The sequence below is a fragment of the Miniopterus natalensis genome, chromosome 5 (assembly GCF_054644295.1).
Source record: "Miniopterus natalensis isolate mMinNat1 chromosome 5, mMinNat1.hap1, whole genome shotgun sequence".
Taxonomy (NCBI): Eukaryota; Metazoa; Chordata; class Mammalia; order Chiroptera; family Miniopteridae; genus Miniopterus; species Miniopterus natalensis.
In genome coordinates this window covers 66,129,005-66,142,981 of record NC_142085.1, presented here as the reverse complement: position 1 = coordinate 66,142,981, position 13,977 = coordinate 66,129,005, and the positions used below count along the sequence as shown (strand labels likewise).

General features: G+C 35.8%; 1 protein-coding gene across 2 annotated transcripts in view; it reads right to left on the bottom strand.

Annotated features, from left to right (window-relative positions):
- Positions 1-13,977, bottom strand: part of NKAIN2 (sodium/potassium transporting ATPase interacting 2) — a 754,712-nt gene that overhangs the window by 371,888 nt on the left and 368,847 nt on the right. For both annotated transcript variants that reach the window (XM_016212728.2, XM_016212719.2), the window contains exon 2: positions 7,142-7,279. In XM_016212728.2, the coding sequence (XP_016068214.2) occupies positions 7,142-7,279 (138 nt within the window). The remainder of the gene's footprint in view (positions 1-7,141; positions 7,280-13,977) is intronic.

Below are 13,977 nucleotides of genomic sequence, written 5' to 3'. Positions count from 1 at the left end.
AACTTTTGAGCATAAATAAATAACTTCCTAGAAATGACTGCAGAAGTACACAAATTTTTAGGGAGGTAACATTATTATAGTGAAAGAAGAATATGACCTGGAAATAGGACTTAGAGAGTGCTCCTCATTTATTGCTATTGGTTATATTGTCCGTGGGGATCTGAGTTCCATGAACAATTAAAATTCAAATCATGGCTGATCATTAGTAAACAGTAAATTCCAGAAATCTAGAGAAGTTTTTTCTTTTTTTTTAAATACACATTAAGTATGTGACTCTTTGCTTTCACAGGCCCTCTGAGGCGTCTATACATTTCCCAAATTGCCATATTAGAAAGTTTTTACAAACTAGGTCTTCTCTTTGTCACTCCAGTCACCAGGCAGCCCCCAAGCCTCGCCCAGGGTGGCGAGGGATCCTTTTTTTTTATCATGTTGGCTCAAGGAAAAGCAAAATTAAGGAAGTCAGAGCAGGTGAAGCCTTGACGGAAAATGCCTCACTCTGGTCTTTCTGTTCTGTGCCCTCTCTCAATGGGGAGAAGAGCGTATGGCAACTGACAGATCCACACTCATTGACAAGCACGCGCAATACCTCAAAATATGTGGTTAAGAAAACCCCAAAACCATTGTGGCCCCAGTTGAAGAACCAAATTTAATGTTCAGCAATAAGCAGAAATTACCATTTAAAACTTTGATATGTGAACTAAAAGGAATATATTCAGTTTTTTGCATTGTTTTGAAAGAAATAATAGGGATATGATAATATACAGAGTCAAACAGTTTATTCCTCTTAAAACACAAGGGATGAAAATTCATGAATATTGGCTTATCTTTTTAATCACCACAGCTCTGCTTTATCAAATTAGCTTTAACCACATTATTTTAATCTCTTGATTTTCCAGTAAAAAAACAAAACAAAACAAAAACCGCTACAATCCAACGTTCCCCATTTATTTGATTTTAGGATTATTTTTGTTTAAACTGATGTCATGGAGAGACTCTCCATTAGATATGTAATATACATACATATTATTGGTATATAATGTATTTTCTCAATTACATAGAAAGCAAATTCTCCAATCAATTATTTGAGGCTCTACAAAAAACAAATGTGGAGATACTCTGATCTTAATATACAATTAAATTACACATCAGATGTAAATTATATTACATATGTATATATGTATACATATGAATTGTCAACAGCAAAATGCTGACTGCTATAAGAAAAAATGTAGCATTCTAGCACATTAATTTCTGGAAATTCAGGATACCCTGTGATACTGTTCTTTACCAAGAATAAAATATCTATCACTAAGGGTTTTCTATTCTTAAGAGATGAGGTCATTTCCTCATTAAATATAGAGCTAAAAATGGAATACTTGATATAGGGATAGCAGAGCATAATTTAAAATCTAAATGCTCTCCAAATTGCAAATGCCATAATGGATTTTAAACTTGCCAACAATTTAACAAAACTTGCTTTCATTTGTTAGCTAGATCGGGCCCTCTGAACTGTGCTCCTAAAAGACAGTTCGGCACAGTGGTTAAGAGCATGGGTTTGGCAGTTAGGAGGACCTGGGTCCACATATTATTCTACTATTTCCTAGTCATGTGAGTTTAGGCAAAAGCTTGTGAAACTCAGGTGGGGATTATAGGGTTTGTAGAGAAAGGTATGGAGATGGAGCGTAATGAAAATGGTAAGAATAAACTTTGATTTTGATATGCTGTACTTGTCTATGTTTTTATTAAATTTGAGTAATACATTTTTAGTTGTTTTGAATTTATTTCTAGTTTTGGGACTGGGTTTCTTTCATCAAACCAGTGGGTCCAAACTCCATAATAACATTATTCTTTCAAAATCACTAAGTAGAAAGTAGCAAAGAAAGGGAAAGAGGAAAGAAGGATGGAAGGGGGAAGGTGAGAAGGAAGGAAGGAAGGAAGGAAGGAAGGAAGGAAGGAAGGAAGGAAGGAAGGGAGGGAGGGAGGGAGGGAGGGAGGGAGGGAGGGAGGGAGGGAGGGAGGGAGGGAGGGAGGAAGGAAGGAAGGAAGGAAGGAAGGAAGGAAGGAAGGAAGGAAGGAAGGAAGGAAGGAAGGAAGGAAGGAAGGGAGGAAGGAAAGGAGGGAGGGAGGGAGGGAGGGAGGGAGGGAGGGAGGGAGGGAGGGAGGGAGGGAGGGAGGGAGGGAGGGAGGGAGGGAGGAAAAGAAACGTTTTTGAGTGTTATAGCAACATGTCCTTTGGCAATATCACCTAGAATATTGCAGCGCCTTTAGCAATTAGAAACCTACATACTCTTCAGGTTATTTTAGAAAGTTTAAAGCAGTGTAACTCATTAACATTTTCCTGTCATTAACTAATAAACACTGGATATCCCAAATTACATTTTGCTTGCCTTAGGCCCAAAAGAAGATGCATTATACAATCCCACTTATGAAATAAGGTAATGCTTTCATGGGAGCCATGTATGTATGTATTTAGTTATGAATTATTCCACCAGAGTTAATTGGGGCTTTTTTTTTTTTTTGGACTGATGCTGTAGAGAATTACACAATAGAGATGCTTTCTATGAATTCTGGCTTCAGAGTTCCTTTGCTTGGAATTGAAATAATCAATTTTATTTTCCTTTAACATACTATCCTGCTTGAAAGCCAGAAGCCCTCAAAAAATACTAATGAGTTCTTGTTCCAATTAACCGTTTTAAATTTAAAATTTTTTCTTCTTTAATCTTAAGCATGCCGATACTCTACATTTTATTTGTTGCTACTGTGTTTAGTGTTTCAGACAAAGTCAACATGTTTTTTTTTGTTTTTTGGCTTTTTTTTTTTTTTCAGTTAAGTAGAATAAAATGTCCCATCAATAAACAAAACTTTTTATAAACAGCAAAGGGACACATTTCTTTAGACTCTATTTCAGGGCATCTGCCTTTTTGTTTTAGTAAATTTAGACCTAAAGATAATGAAGCCTTAACATTACACTTTTCAAACGATACATAAATTTTATCATTTTTAAAGGAATAGAAGATATCACAAAACAAAGGGATATTCATATTAATAAGTGAAAAATAATAAATATTTATAAAATTTGAAGAGCAAATATCTTTACTATGTGATCCATATATATAAACACTAAGAAGCCAGGGAAAAAACTGAACAATGAACACCAAAAGATAATCCCCCCAAAAGGAAATAAAAATAGTTAATGAACATATGAAAAAGTCCAACTCAGTAAAAATAAGAAATGCAATAAAAAATTACTTTTTTTCTCTTATCAGATTAACAAAAGTGAGAACAGATAATATTGAGGGTTAGCCAGAGTGCAGTGAAATAATAGTCTTTGCTGTACACTGGTGGGAGGAAAATTCAGTAAAATAATTTGCAATAGGTAATTGCCAATTATATACTAAGAGCCTTAAAATTGTTCATATTATTTCATTTTACCTAGCAAATTCCTCCTAAGGAATTAAATCACAAATAAAGATTAGGATTTTCAAATGGAGATAACAGGGAATTATTTATAATAAAAATATGGAAATAACATAATATGTAATATATATAACACAATACATAATATATAATACATGATATATATTATATATTATGTTATATAGCATAACACACAACAATAGTGTAACAGATTAAATGAACAATGATTTTGGTCATATAAATTTCAAATTGATATAACATTAAATAAAGAACTTAAGATATATTTGAAGATGTAACAATTAGCTGTGTCATTTGCATATAATGAAGAAAATAAGCTAAAACATTAATAATAATTTTTGGTTGTGAAATTATCCTAGTGTTTGCTTATGCTGAGTTGTTTTATAACTCAAAATATAAAATGGCAAATACAGAAAGCATAAAGACCTACATTTTTAGAGGAAAGAGGAATAAATTTCACCATGAATAAGTTTCCATTGCACAGATGGCCTGTGAAAATTTCTTAACTCCAGCAATACATTATTGCTGGTTGCGCCTTGTCCTCAATTAGGCAAACCCAGATCCTTCACTGATGACAATTTTTGTCATCTATGATGCCATTCAAATTTCTTTTAATTGTATTTTTTTGCCATCTTTAATTAAAAAAAAAAATCTTCATTCTATTTTATGGGAAATTATCTGTTTTCCAGAATGCACCTTCGACCTGCAACATGGCATTAGAGCCATTGGATTCCATGCATTTAATTATACAGAAATGGTTCGCTACACAGACATTACACTGAAATAGATAACTAGAAGGTGAACTGGTACTAAAGCTTGAGTGGTACAGTAACACAAACCAAAGCACACAGCATTCGTTTTAAGACAAGGTGGCAGGTAGAAGCCAGGGGGGCGGCAAGGAGTCCATTGGCGGAGGCGGGAACAACAGGAAGGAAGCTGTTTGAGGGCCCGAACGGGAGGACTCACGGTGAGTATTGCCAGAACAGTTAGCCTGACTACAGCCTGCAGTAACTGGGAGACCGAAAATATACCTAAAAACCTGTGAATCTGGATAAGAGAGTTTCCAAGCAAACAACGGACAGTGCTACTGCCACGTATAACATGATATTTAAGAGAAAAAAGAGCAAAAAAAGAACAATTAATTTTTTCAAGTGTAATTTAGAGGATATATTTCCAACTCAGGACTTCCTGATTTAGAAAATAAAAGGTTCACATTTACAGTATCTCCAGCTGGCAAAAGATTTTCCAAGTAAGACAATGTCTCAAGGAAAAGATCAAATTCAGAATTCTGTCTGCAAGTCAAGATCAAATCAAAGATGTAGCTCTAAGACACATTGTTAAGGCTCCAAAAGATATCAGAGATTTTCTGAGGTATACAACAGTTCTAACCATCTTAAAGACGTCCCATGGCATCCTTCTTTTACCTTTCATGCTACAGAGAGCAGCCTGTCTTGAAAAGATTTGTGGGTATGTATTTTATCTACAGGGATGGGATTATAATTTGATACATAGAATTCACATAAAAATTTTTTAAGAGTTGCAGCAGCTTGGAATAAAAGGGTTAGAAATAGTTCAGCTAACAGCTTGGAACACCCTACTCTATTTTAAATTGCCTGTCAGCCTATTGCTAGTCCATACCGTTTAGTATTATTTTCAAATAATAACAACAAGAAGGAGAAAGCTATTACGGCTAACATTTATTGACCTATTTTATTTTTTTAATTCTCACACGAGGATATTTTTTCCATTGCTTTTCAGAGAGTGGAAGGGAGAGAGAAAGGAAAAGAGAGAGAGACATCGATGTGAGAAAGACACATTGGTTGGTTGCCTCCCACACAACTGGGCCGGGGATCCAGCCTGCAACCGAGGTAAGTCCCCTTGGCGGGAATCGAACCTAGGACATCTCAGTTCACGGGCTCACACTCTAACCACTGAGCCAAACCAGCCAGGACTTATTTACCAATTTTAAACACCAAGCTTTGTGCTAAATATATTTTACAGAATATCTCATTTATTCCTCAAAACAAACCTCTGAGTTTTTAAACTCTACAAACATTTTGATCCCTATCTAGATTTTTATCCCAAGAACCTCATCAGAAATGGAGATAACATATCTATCTGTATAATGATCAGAGTGGCATCATTTATAAGAATAAAATCATGGAGAAACCTCGAAGTCTTTTATTAAAAAAATAAAAGTTAAATTATAAATCTTTCATATAATGGCTTATAATATATCAATTAATTAAATTATATGAATTAATATAATTATTGCTTCCATTTTAAAGACTGGAACACTAAGGATTAGTGAGGTTATGCTGTCTAAAGTCACACAGAGTTTAGCTCAGTTGGTTAGAGCATCGTCCTGATACCACCAAGGTGGCAGGTTGGATCCCTGGTCAGGGCACATACAAGGACCAACTGATGAATGCATAAATAAGTGGAACAACAAATCAAGGTCTCTCTCTCTCTCTTTCTCTCCCTCCTTCCCTCTCTCTCTCTAAAATCAATCAATAAATAAAAATATTAAAGTCACACAGAGTTTGGCAGATGCCAGATTTCAACCCAGGTATTATGACTTCAGAAGACCCACTTCCATCCCTGCAATACTGTGACTATATTGGATCAAATTACAATTTATATTTAAAAATGAACTACACTACCAATATCCTGTGCATTAAAAAACTTCACTCTGAAATAGAACATATCCTTCTTTTTACAAGATGTGCATGGCTACGTAGCCTTAGATATGACATGCACTCATTCCTGGGTGTGTACTTAGAGAGGACTATGAATTCTTCACTCATTCTTAGCCAGATAGTTAATCCCTGGGTCCCACCTGCTATCCCATTGCCTATTTCTGAACCAAGGAGCATTATCTGAGTTCCAGATGACAAAGAGAACAGGTCATAGGAGGCATCTTTTATGTGAGGGAGGGCTTCATGAAACCCAGACAGCCTGCTGCTTTGTGTTGGGTAAGGCAGAGCTTTACCTGTTCTGTCTTCTACATATGCCTTTACCACAAACCCGCTTTATAATTTTAAATTAAATGCCTATAGACTTTTCCTTTGTTAAAAAGAAAAGAAATAGAAAAAATGATGAGACTGAAAAAAACTACACTAATGAAGAGCTATAGCTGAGATCTGAGGCACATACAAAAGGAAAAAATCCTAAGTTACGGTTCCCATAGCAACTGCAACACTGTTGGATTTCACTTTTATGTTAAGTAAGTTTAACTTGAGTGGGAATGCAAAATACTTCCTCTGAGCCAAAAAGAAAATCATGGAGAACATAGACATACTGGCCCAGGCTCTTTTGGCTTTCAACTATGTCAAGTATTAACCCTAATGTGTATTAATATTTTCACACTGAAACTATAAGTTTATTTGTATTAATTTTAAACTATCCTTAAATTCCCTGTAAGTCTATTAAATCAGAGGCTCTGACTTTGTAATTTGGAAATACAGGGCATAATTCTGCTTTTAAATACAAAAGAAAATTTGATGAAAGTAGTTTATGAAAACCACCTGATTACATTCTCTGTCAAGAGCTTTAAATGACATTTTCAGTTATTGTAGATGTAATTTGAAACTATGAAAACAAACACATAATACTTTAAGGAAAGGGTATACATATACATTTTTAAGACATTTTCATATCTTTCTGTATTTCAATAACATTTTTAAAAGGCAGGAAGGGTACTTACCCCTTTTATGTAACGAGGTCTATACTGAATAGTTCCAAATAAACCAAGAATGACGATAATAATATGTACAAAATTTGCCAGGATAGGTGCCCACTGATATCCAAGGAAGTCAAATATTTGCCTCTCCAGCACGCAAACCTAGAATAGCAAAACAGGATATAAAGATGAGCGCTCTGATGAAAGATTTTTTAAAAAGGATCACATTGACACTCTAACTAGCAATTATAACTGTGGTGCCATATCTGACATTTGTCTTTAACAGTGAGAATGACATTTTGAGGTATATTTCAATTGAAAACTATGAGAGCTGTGGATCCATAGACACTAATAATCCTCTCAGGGATGAGTTTGTGGAGACTTCAAGCAGTATCCATGGGATGTCATCTGTGCAGTTACAGGATAAACTATATTGTCATAGTCACTGTCAAGCACTTGAACTCATCAAACAGAAAGTTCCCGAAGTCCACATGAAGGGTTTGTTGTTAGTATCTGCTCAATGTTGTTATGTAAGGACACAGAAAAAAGGGTGTTGATATAGAAGTAAAAGAACTATTGAGTAAGTCAAGAGACCTGAATTCTGCACGTAGATCTGCCGCTAAGCAGCTGCAGTGCCCCGGGAAGTAATTTTCCTCCTCCAGGGGTCTGATTACTCATTTGCAAAATATAGGGCTCCCAATTCATATCTAGGGTCCTTCTAACCCTAAGAGTATTAATTTTTGTCATTCAAGCATGAATTTTTGTCATACCCAGTTACCTATAGTAACCATGTAAAAAGAGGGCTCGAAAAGGGAATTAAAAATGGGATTTTCATTCCAATGGAAATAAAAATAAAAAAGTATTACTGTTATAAAAGCAAGGGACTTAAGTCATTTCAAATTCTCCCACACTCATCTGTGCTTATAATGTTACAGTTAAGACACATGTGACTATCTAAGTAGTGAGAGGAGAAAGCAAATCAACCAAATAAGCAACCAAACAGCAAAAGACTAAAAAATAAACCTAAGATTGGTTCAGAAGTGCCATTTTAAACTGAGAAGTGAAACCTGGAGATCTGGTGAGCCTCCCTTCAGGTCTAACAAGGCAAGGAGGGACGGTGTGAGTCAAACACAGCTCTACCCTTCCTTCCTGCCCTCAGGTGGAATGACAAGCTGCCTGTTCAGAGTAAAACACAGTGAAAGGACCTGATGTTCCAAACAAAGAGTCTACAATGCTTTTCTCACGCAGATTTTAAAGGAAAATTATTGTACAACCCCTGTTACTAACATCACTACAGTTTAAACTTATTTCTTGTCAGAAGGACATACTAACTCTTGAAACTGTGAGCTTTTAAATGAAATACGTGTAGCTCGGTTTGAAGACTGCTTGAATGATCACCATTCCCATTCCTTTAACTGAGCAGCACATTTTCCATCAGGCATTGAAGAGAAAATAAGCTCATGACGACTGTTTGCATAACACCTGCATTTTCTAAGGCACACTGGGTACCGCTGGAATGGTTGCAACAGGAACAGCCCTGCCTACTCAAATCTTCATTTTCACTTAGTCATGGCAGTGATTACAAGGAGAGCATCTAGTCTCTTCTACCCCGCACAATCTACATCCACAAATGCCAGCAGAGTCCCAACAGCGGACCGCAATATTCTGGTTGATTAACAACCAGACCGTCATGGAACCTGCGCATAACTCCAGCCTCATAAGTCTTGAACTGCCTTCTGATGAAACATTCCTTCAACTGTTACCATGCAGTTGACGCTTCATATAAAGGAGACCCGTTGTGACATGAGGCAGAATGCGTCAATGGTGTCGTATTCTCAGAGCATCATTGCTAATCACCTACGTAAAAGCTCACTAACAGACTTCTCTTATCCCCATCCCATGAATAATCAGTAAGTAGGAATGTAAAACAGCAGCAAGAAGAATCTAAACTATAAATTTTGAGCATCGTAACTGTAGGGACACAACAGGGAAAAAGTACAGAGTACGAAGCACATCAGTCAAACAGTGGGCAATTTCAGTAAATGCTTCAATTATGGAAGAAAATAGCAGTAGCATCGTTAATTATAAAAAATATATAGATGATAATATACTTGCTATGACTGCAAAGCTAAAATGAAGTTACGGCAACATTTGTCAGCCTTTTTTCATGACAGAACTAATAGTTTTATCGAACATTATTTACAAGGCTATGCAGACTGAATAAGTTAATGTGCAATTCTTCACTTACAACATTTCTGCATTTTCCTCTCTTTTTGAATGGCCCTGTTAGCCATCATAAGTAGCTTTGTCACAGATTGTGTAATTTAGAGCTAGGACTGAAAAAGGAAAGATTTTCTGAAAAAATTCAGTGAGTATCAAGGGAGTTATAATCTATAGAAGTTACAGTTTTGTCTAAGAATCCCTTCCAATAAAATGTGCATCAACTATACAATGACTAGGGGGAGGTGTGGGGTTGGAGGAAAGAGAGCAAGTATTTGTTAAAACACAATTTGTGCTGGGCATTCACACTATTCACAAGTCATGTATGATCTCATTGATTCTGCACAAAACCCAGGGAGGTAAATATTATTGTCCCATTTTTCATATTAAGAAGTCTAAGAGGTGGTATGGCTAAGTGGTCCACTGAGGTCTGAAAACTGGCAAGTGGTAGGACAGAAATGTAGTCTCTGTGCATGGCCCCTGTGCTGGTCCTTACTGGGTGGACTCCAGTCACGCCTAGTTCTGAAACAAACCCCTTTCACAGTTTATGTTGCAGACCTCTGCTCCTTACAAGACATATGCTACATTTTTACCTTATTTATTTAATGCAGAGAATCTCTAATCACAGCATGATATTATATCATCATTGGTCAAGGCCAAGCTCCGTTTTTGTTTTGCTCATTTTATTTTCTTACTTGCCTCTTTCAACCCATGTTCTCAGTGTTGGTCTCCTTTCTCTCGCTGGACCCTCTGTGATATACTTTACCCTTTCACTCACCTGCCTTATAAACATTTGTATATTTGTAAGCCTTGGAAAGCAATATACTGCTGTTGAGTGCGTGATTTTCATATAAAAAGTCTTATGGAAGGAGTCTCTTTCATGCCTATTTCACTCTATATAAAGTATGTTTGGTGGTGTTTGGTTTCTGAACCTAGCCTATTATAAATGCATAATTTGTTGCTTTCCGCAAATAATACTGTTCCCTTCTATTACCATCACTTATGAGGTTTTTACTATTTAATATAAATAGGGACTGATCTTTATCAATTATTATTTCTGCATCTACTGAGATTACTTTATCTTCTTTTAGATAATTAATGATTGACTATATTATTATATTTTTTCATGTTCCAATATGGCTTGATGATGTATTATAAGTATTGAGCAACACAGAGTATATCTGAGGCACTAGTATGTGGGAGTGGGAATAGGCGACAAGGTGAATCAGACAATTTATATGTTATCTGGAAGAACTAGTCTTATGAGATATGCTAGTATCTGAAATGGTTCTTAGGGCAGAAATCCTTAAAACTCTCAAGAGGGCCCAGGTGTAGCTGTTGGAATGACACCCTCACTATAGAGCTATGCTTTGATTCTGATCCATTTCCAAATCTCCTCCTATTCCTGTAGCAAGTACATGTAGACAATGACATCATGGCGTGGCTAATATTACCAAAACATGGAAAAGCAGACGAGGAATAGGTTGACTATATTTAATAAGGGATTTTAGGGATTGGGTAGACTACATTGCTAAGTTCATCATCAGCATTATCTATTTGCTCAGTACTGACTTTTTATTCGAGAGCTCCGTTAAAGCCAAGTTACAAAAATAGCTTGCAATGTTCTTGCTTTCATGTATCATATGGTATTGCTTTCTCATAGCAAATTACTTTCTCTAGAGATAACTCTATTGCCATTTTTTAACAGCACAATCATATTAAACATATTAAAGCTGCCATATGGAGAATTTGAAATTTGTCAACTAGGTAAAATTGCAGATTTTTTTTGCTTGAAAAGCTGATAAGGAGGCCAAAAACATGCCTCATATATCATTATCAGAGAAGTAACATCTAGGTAGCGTCCAGTTTTGGTGTTAATAAATAGTTGTGTATCTTTGTATGGATTTTTATTCTGTGAATTAAAAACGAAGTAAAATGCCACTCCAATACCCCTGTCCTCTCCCCATTTGAAGCCGTGAGTTAACAATGTAATTACCATTATCAGTGTTCCCTGTTTAGCAAATGCTGTGTATTTAACTGGGCTGGAGTTGGAGGTGCACACACTGTCGCAGGGAAGAGCAGTGTCCTGCACCCTGGTATCTTCCCTGTCTTCTTTCTCTCCCAGCTGCTCTTCCCCACTTGAACGAAGGCACCAGCACTTTCAGGGCACTGTTTACATGACTAAAGCAAGGCAGCCACATGGAAGATGTCAGTCAGACCTCTCAAACTCTAGGTTATGTCTCCTTCATAAAATTCAATTTCATAAAGATGGGAGATGGAATGACAGCCTCACTTACTCTCACTGCTAAAGGCCAATCAAGAGTTGAAATGAAATCACAAATGTTATCAAGATCACTACCATGCACTGGCAGTCACTGTGGCAGTGGGTTATATCAGAAATTGCAACTAGGAACACGGGAGAATACTGTTTTAGATGGCTCCAGAAACATTTTAGAATTTGTCGTGAGGTACACTATTTTTTGCATGGTAAATACCATGTCTTCCATGCCCTTTAAAGTAACCATATTATTGAATTTAACACAGACATGGAGATTCTGTTTTGAAAAGAGGCAGCCATAATACTTGTTTTCCTATTGACAAGAGGTGTCTGTGGAGGTCCATGGCTCAATGTAATAAGAGATGATGTTCCCTATCAGCTTTAGGAGCTCTACCATAGGCTCCATTAATGTAGCATGGATAACTGGAACAGGCTCGAAGTGACAAATTCTGTAAAGCTATGAAATGTATTTCATACCTTACACTTGAACATTCAAAGCATTATAGGTACTCCTAAATCATATACATGGTTTCTCTGTCTGCATGTGCACTTATCTTATATACACTATTCCTATTCATAACGCTATTCCAAGCATTTTACAGATAGGGGCTTATTTAACAAGATAGGAAGTATTATTTTCATTTTAAAGATGAGAAAACTAAGGCAGAGAGATTAATTGTTCTAGGTTATATGACTGTTAATTGTTGAGGATGATTTGTCTAGAGTCCAACCTTTGAACCATAATCATATCACCTCCCAGGTGATATGAATAAAATATGAGCATATATAGAATATATGAGTGTATATATTATTATATGTATGTTGTTATAGATACAAATGTATATATCCTATTTGGTGATACTTTGTTTCAAGAATGATTTCTTTTTCTCTAGGTTTAGGAACTCATCATACCATTTATTTTCAGTGGGTCCAATAAGTTGATGAAACCACACAAAACATCACCTGAAAATTTTTTTAAGTAATTGAGTTTTTTCTCCTGTATGTAGCCCTCAGCATGGTACCACATTGCAGCAACACTTTGTCTTGCATCTCTCCATGATATGCAGTTACATTCCACTGGAAATGAGGAACTTATTAGACAATATCTCTGAAGTTATGCTACTATATGGGAGAAATTTAGGTGCTAACTATCTTTAAGTGGTCAGATTTAGTCATGAGCTGTCCAAAGCACTGTACGATATCCTATCACTCACATGTTATGTTTACAAAGTGCTAGTTGTATGCACAAATTCATACCTGGTTATGCAGTTGTATTTGTAATATGGCTCACTACATAATTTAATTATTACATATGTAATTAATTTATGAGTGCAAAAATACAATTTAAAAAGTGTACTGTAACATATTAGAAAGAATACATAAAGGCATAAGAATAGTTGGGGAAAAATGATAAAAATCTCAAAGGCATCTTTTCCCAAATGATTTTACAAGTCTTTAAGCTCTTATTCCACTGTAAAACAACAACAACAACAAACCATAAAATCCATAGACAATAAATTATGGATGTTTTTACATAAACACATAAAAATAAAATGTGAAATTACAGCCAGCAATCCACACACAAAGAAGAATCCTAAGCCCTACATCAACAGAAGGGGCTTTTACAGTTTGAGTTACAATAAAATGTGTCAGATATGTATGTACGACTTCTATAATTCACTGCCTTAAAAAAAAGTTTTGGATTAACTGACCCAATGTCAAAAGAGAGCGTTGTATTGTATTATTATTTGGGTACTTGAGATATTTTTTAAATTTTTGTACAAAATAAGTAACATACCCACTACACTACACCATAATCTAAGGCATTCAAATAGTTCTGTGCACTCTATTTATGACATTGTTTAGGAAAGATAAATTCTGACAAATACCTTATACCTCGGAACAAATAGAAGCCAGGAGAGTGGTAACAGCATGCTTGACTTCCCTCACGGAAGCAGTTGTAACTTTTTTCAAAATTATCAATCTTTTTTCTTGAGCCCGTAGATAAATATTTAATCAGAACTCAGTGTCCACTTGCTCTGTGCTTGACAATCTCAGCAGGAATAATTATCAGGTTCTAGAGCTATATTGTTTTTCAAAGTTCTCACAACAGCTTTGACCTTTTGCATGGAGATTCGTTTGTTGACCAGGCTTCCTGGTGTTTGATGTCTACCTTTTCTAGAGTTGAGAGTTTCAAATGATGCTGAAATATCCATGCTACCTTTAGGTAATTCCCTTACAACTAGGATGCAGTTTCTGAATTCTTCAAGTAGGCTAATCATAGAAGAGAAAGAAAGGCTTGAAAAGAATGACTGTGTTGTCGTTTCCCTTGTATCTTAAAGATACAGTAATTAGGGCCAAG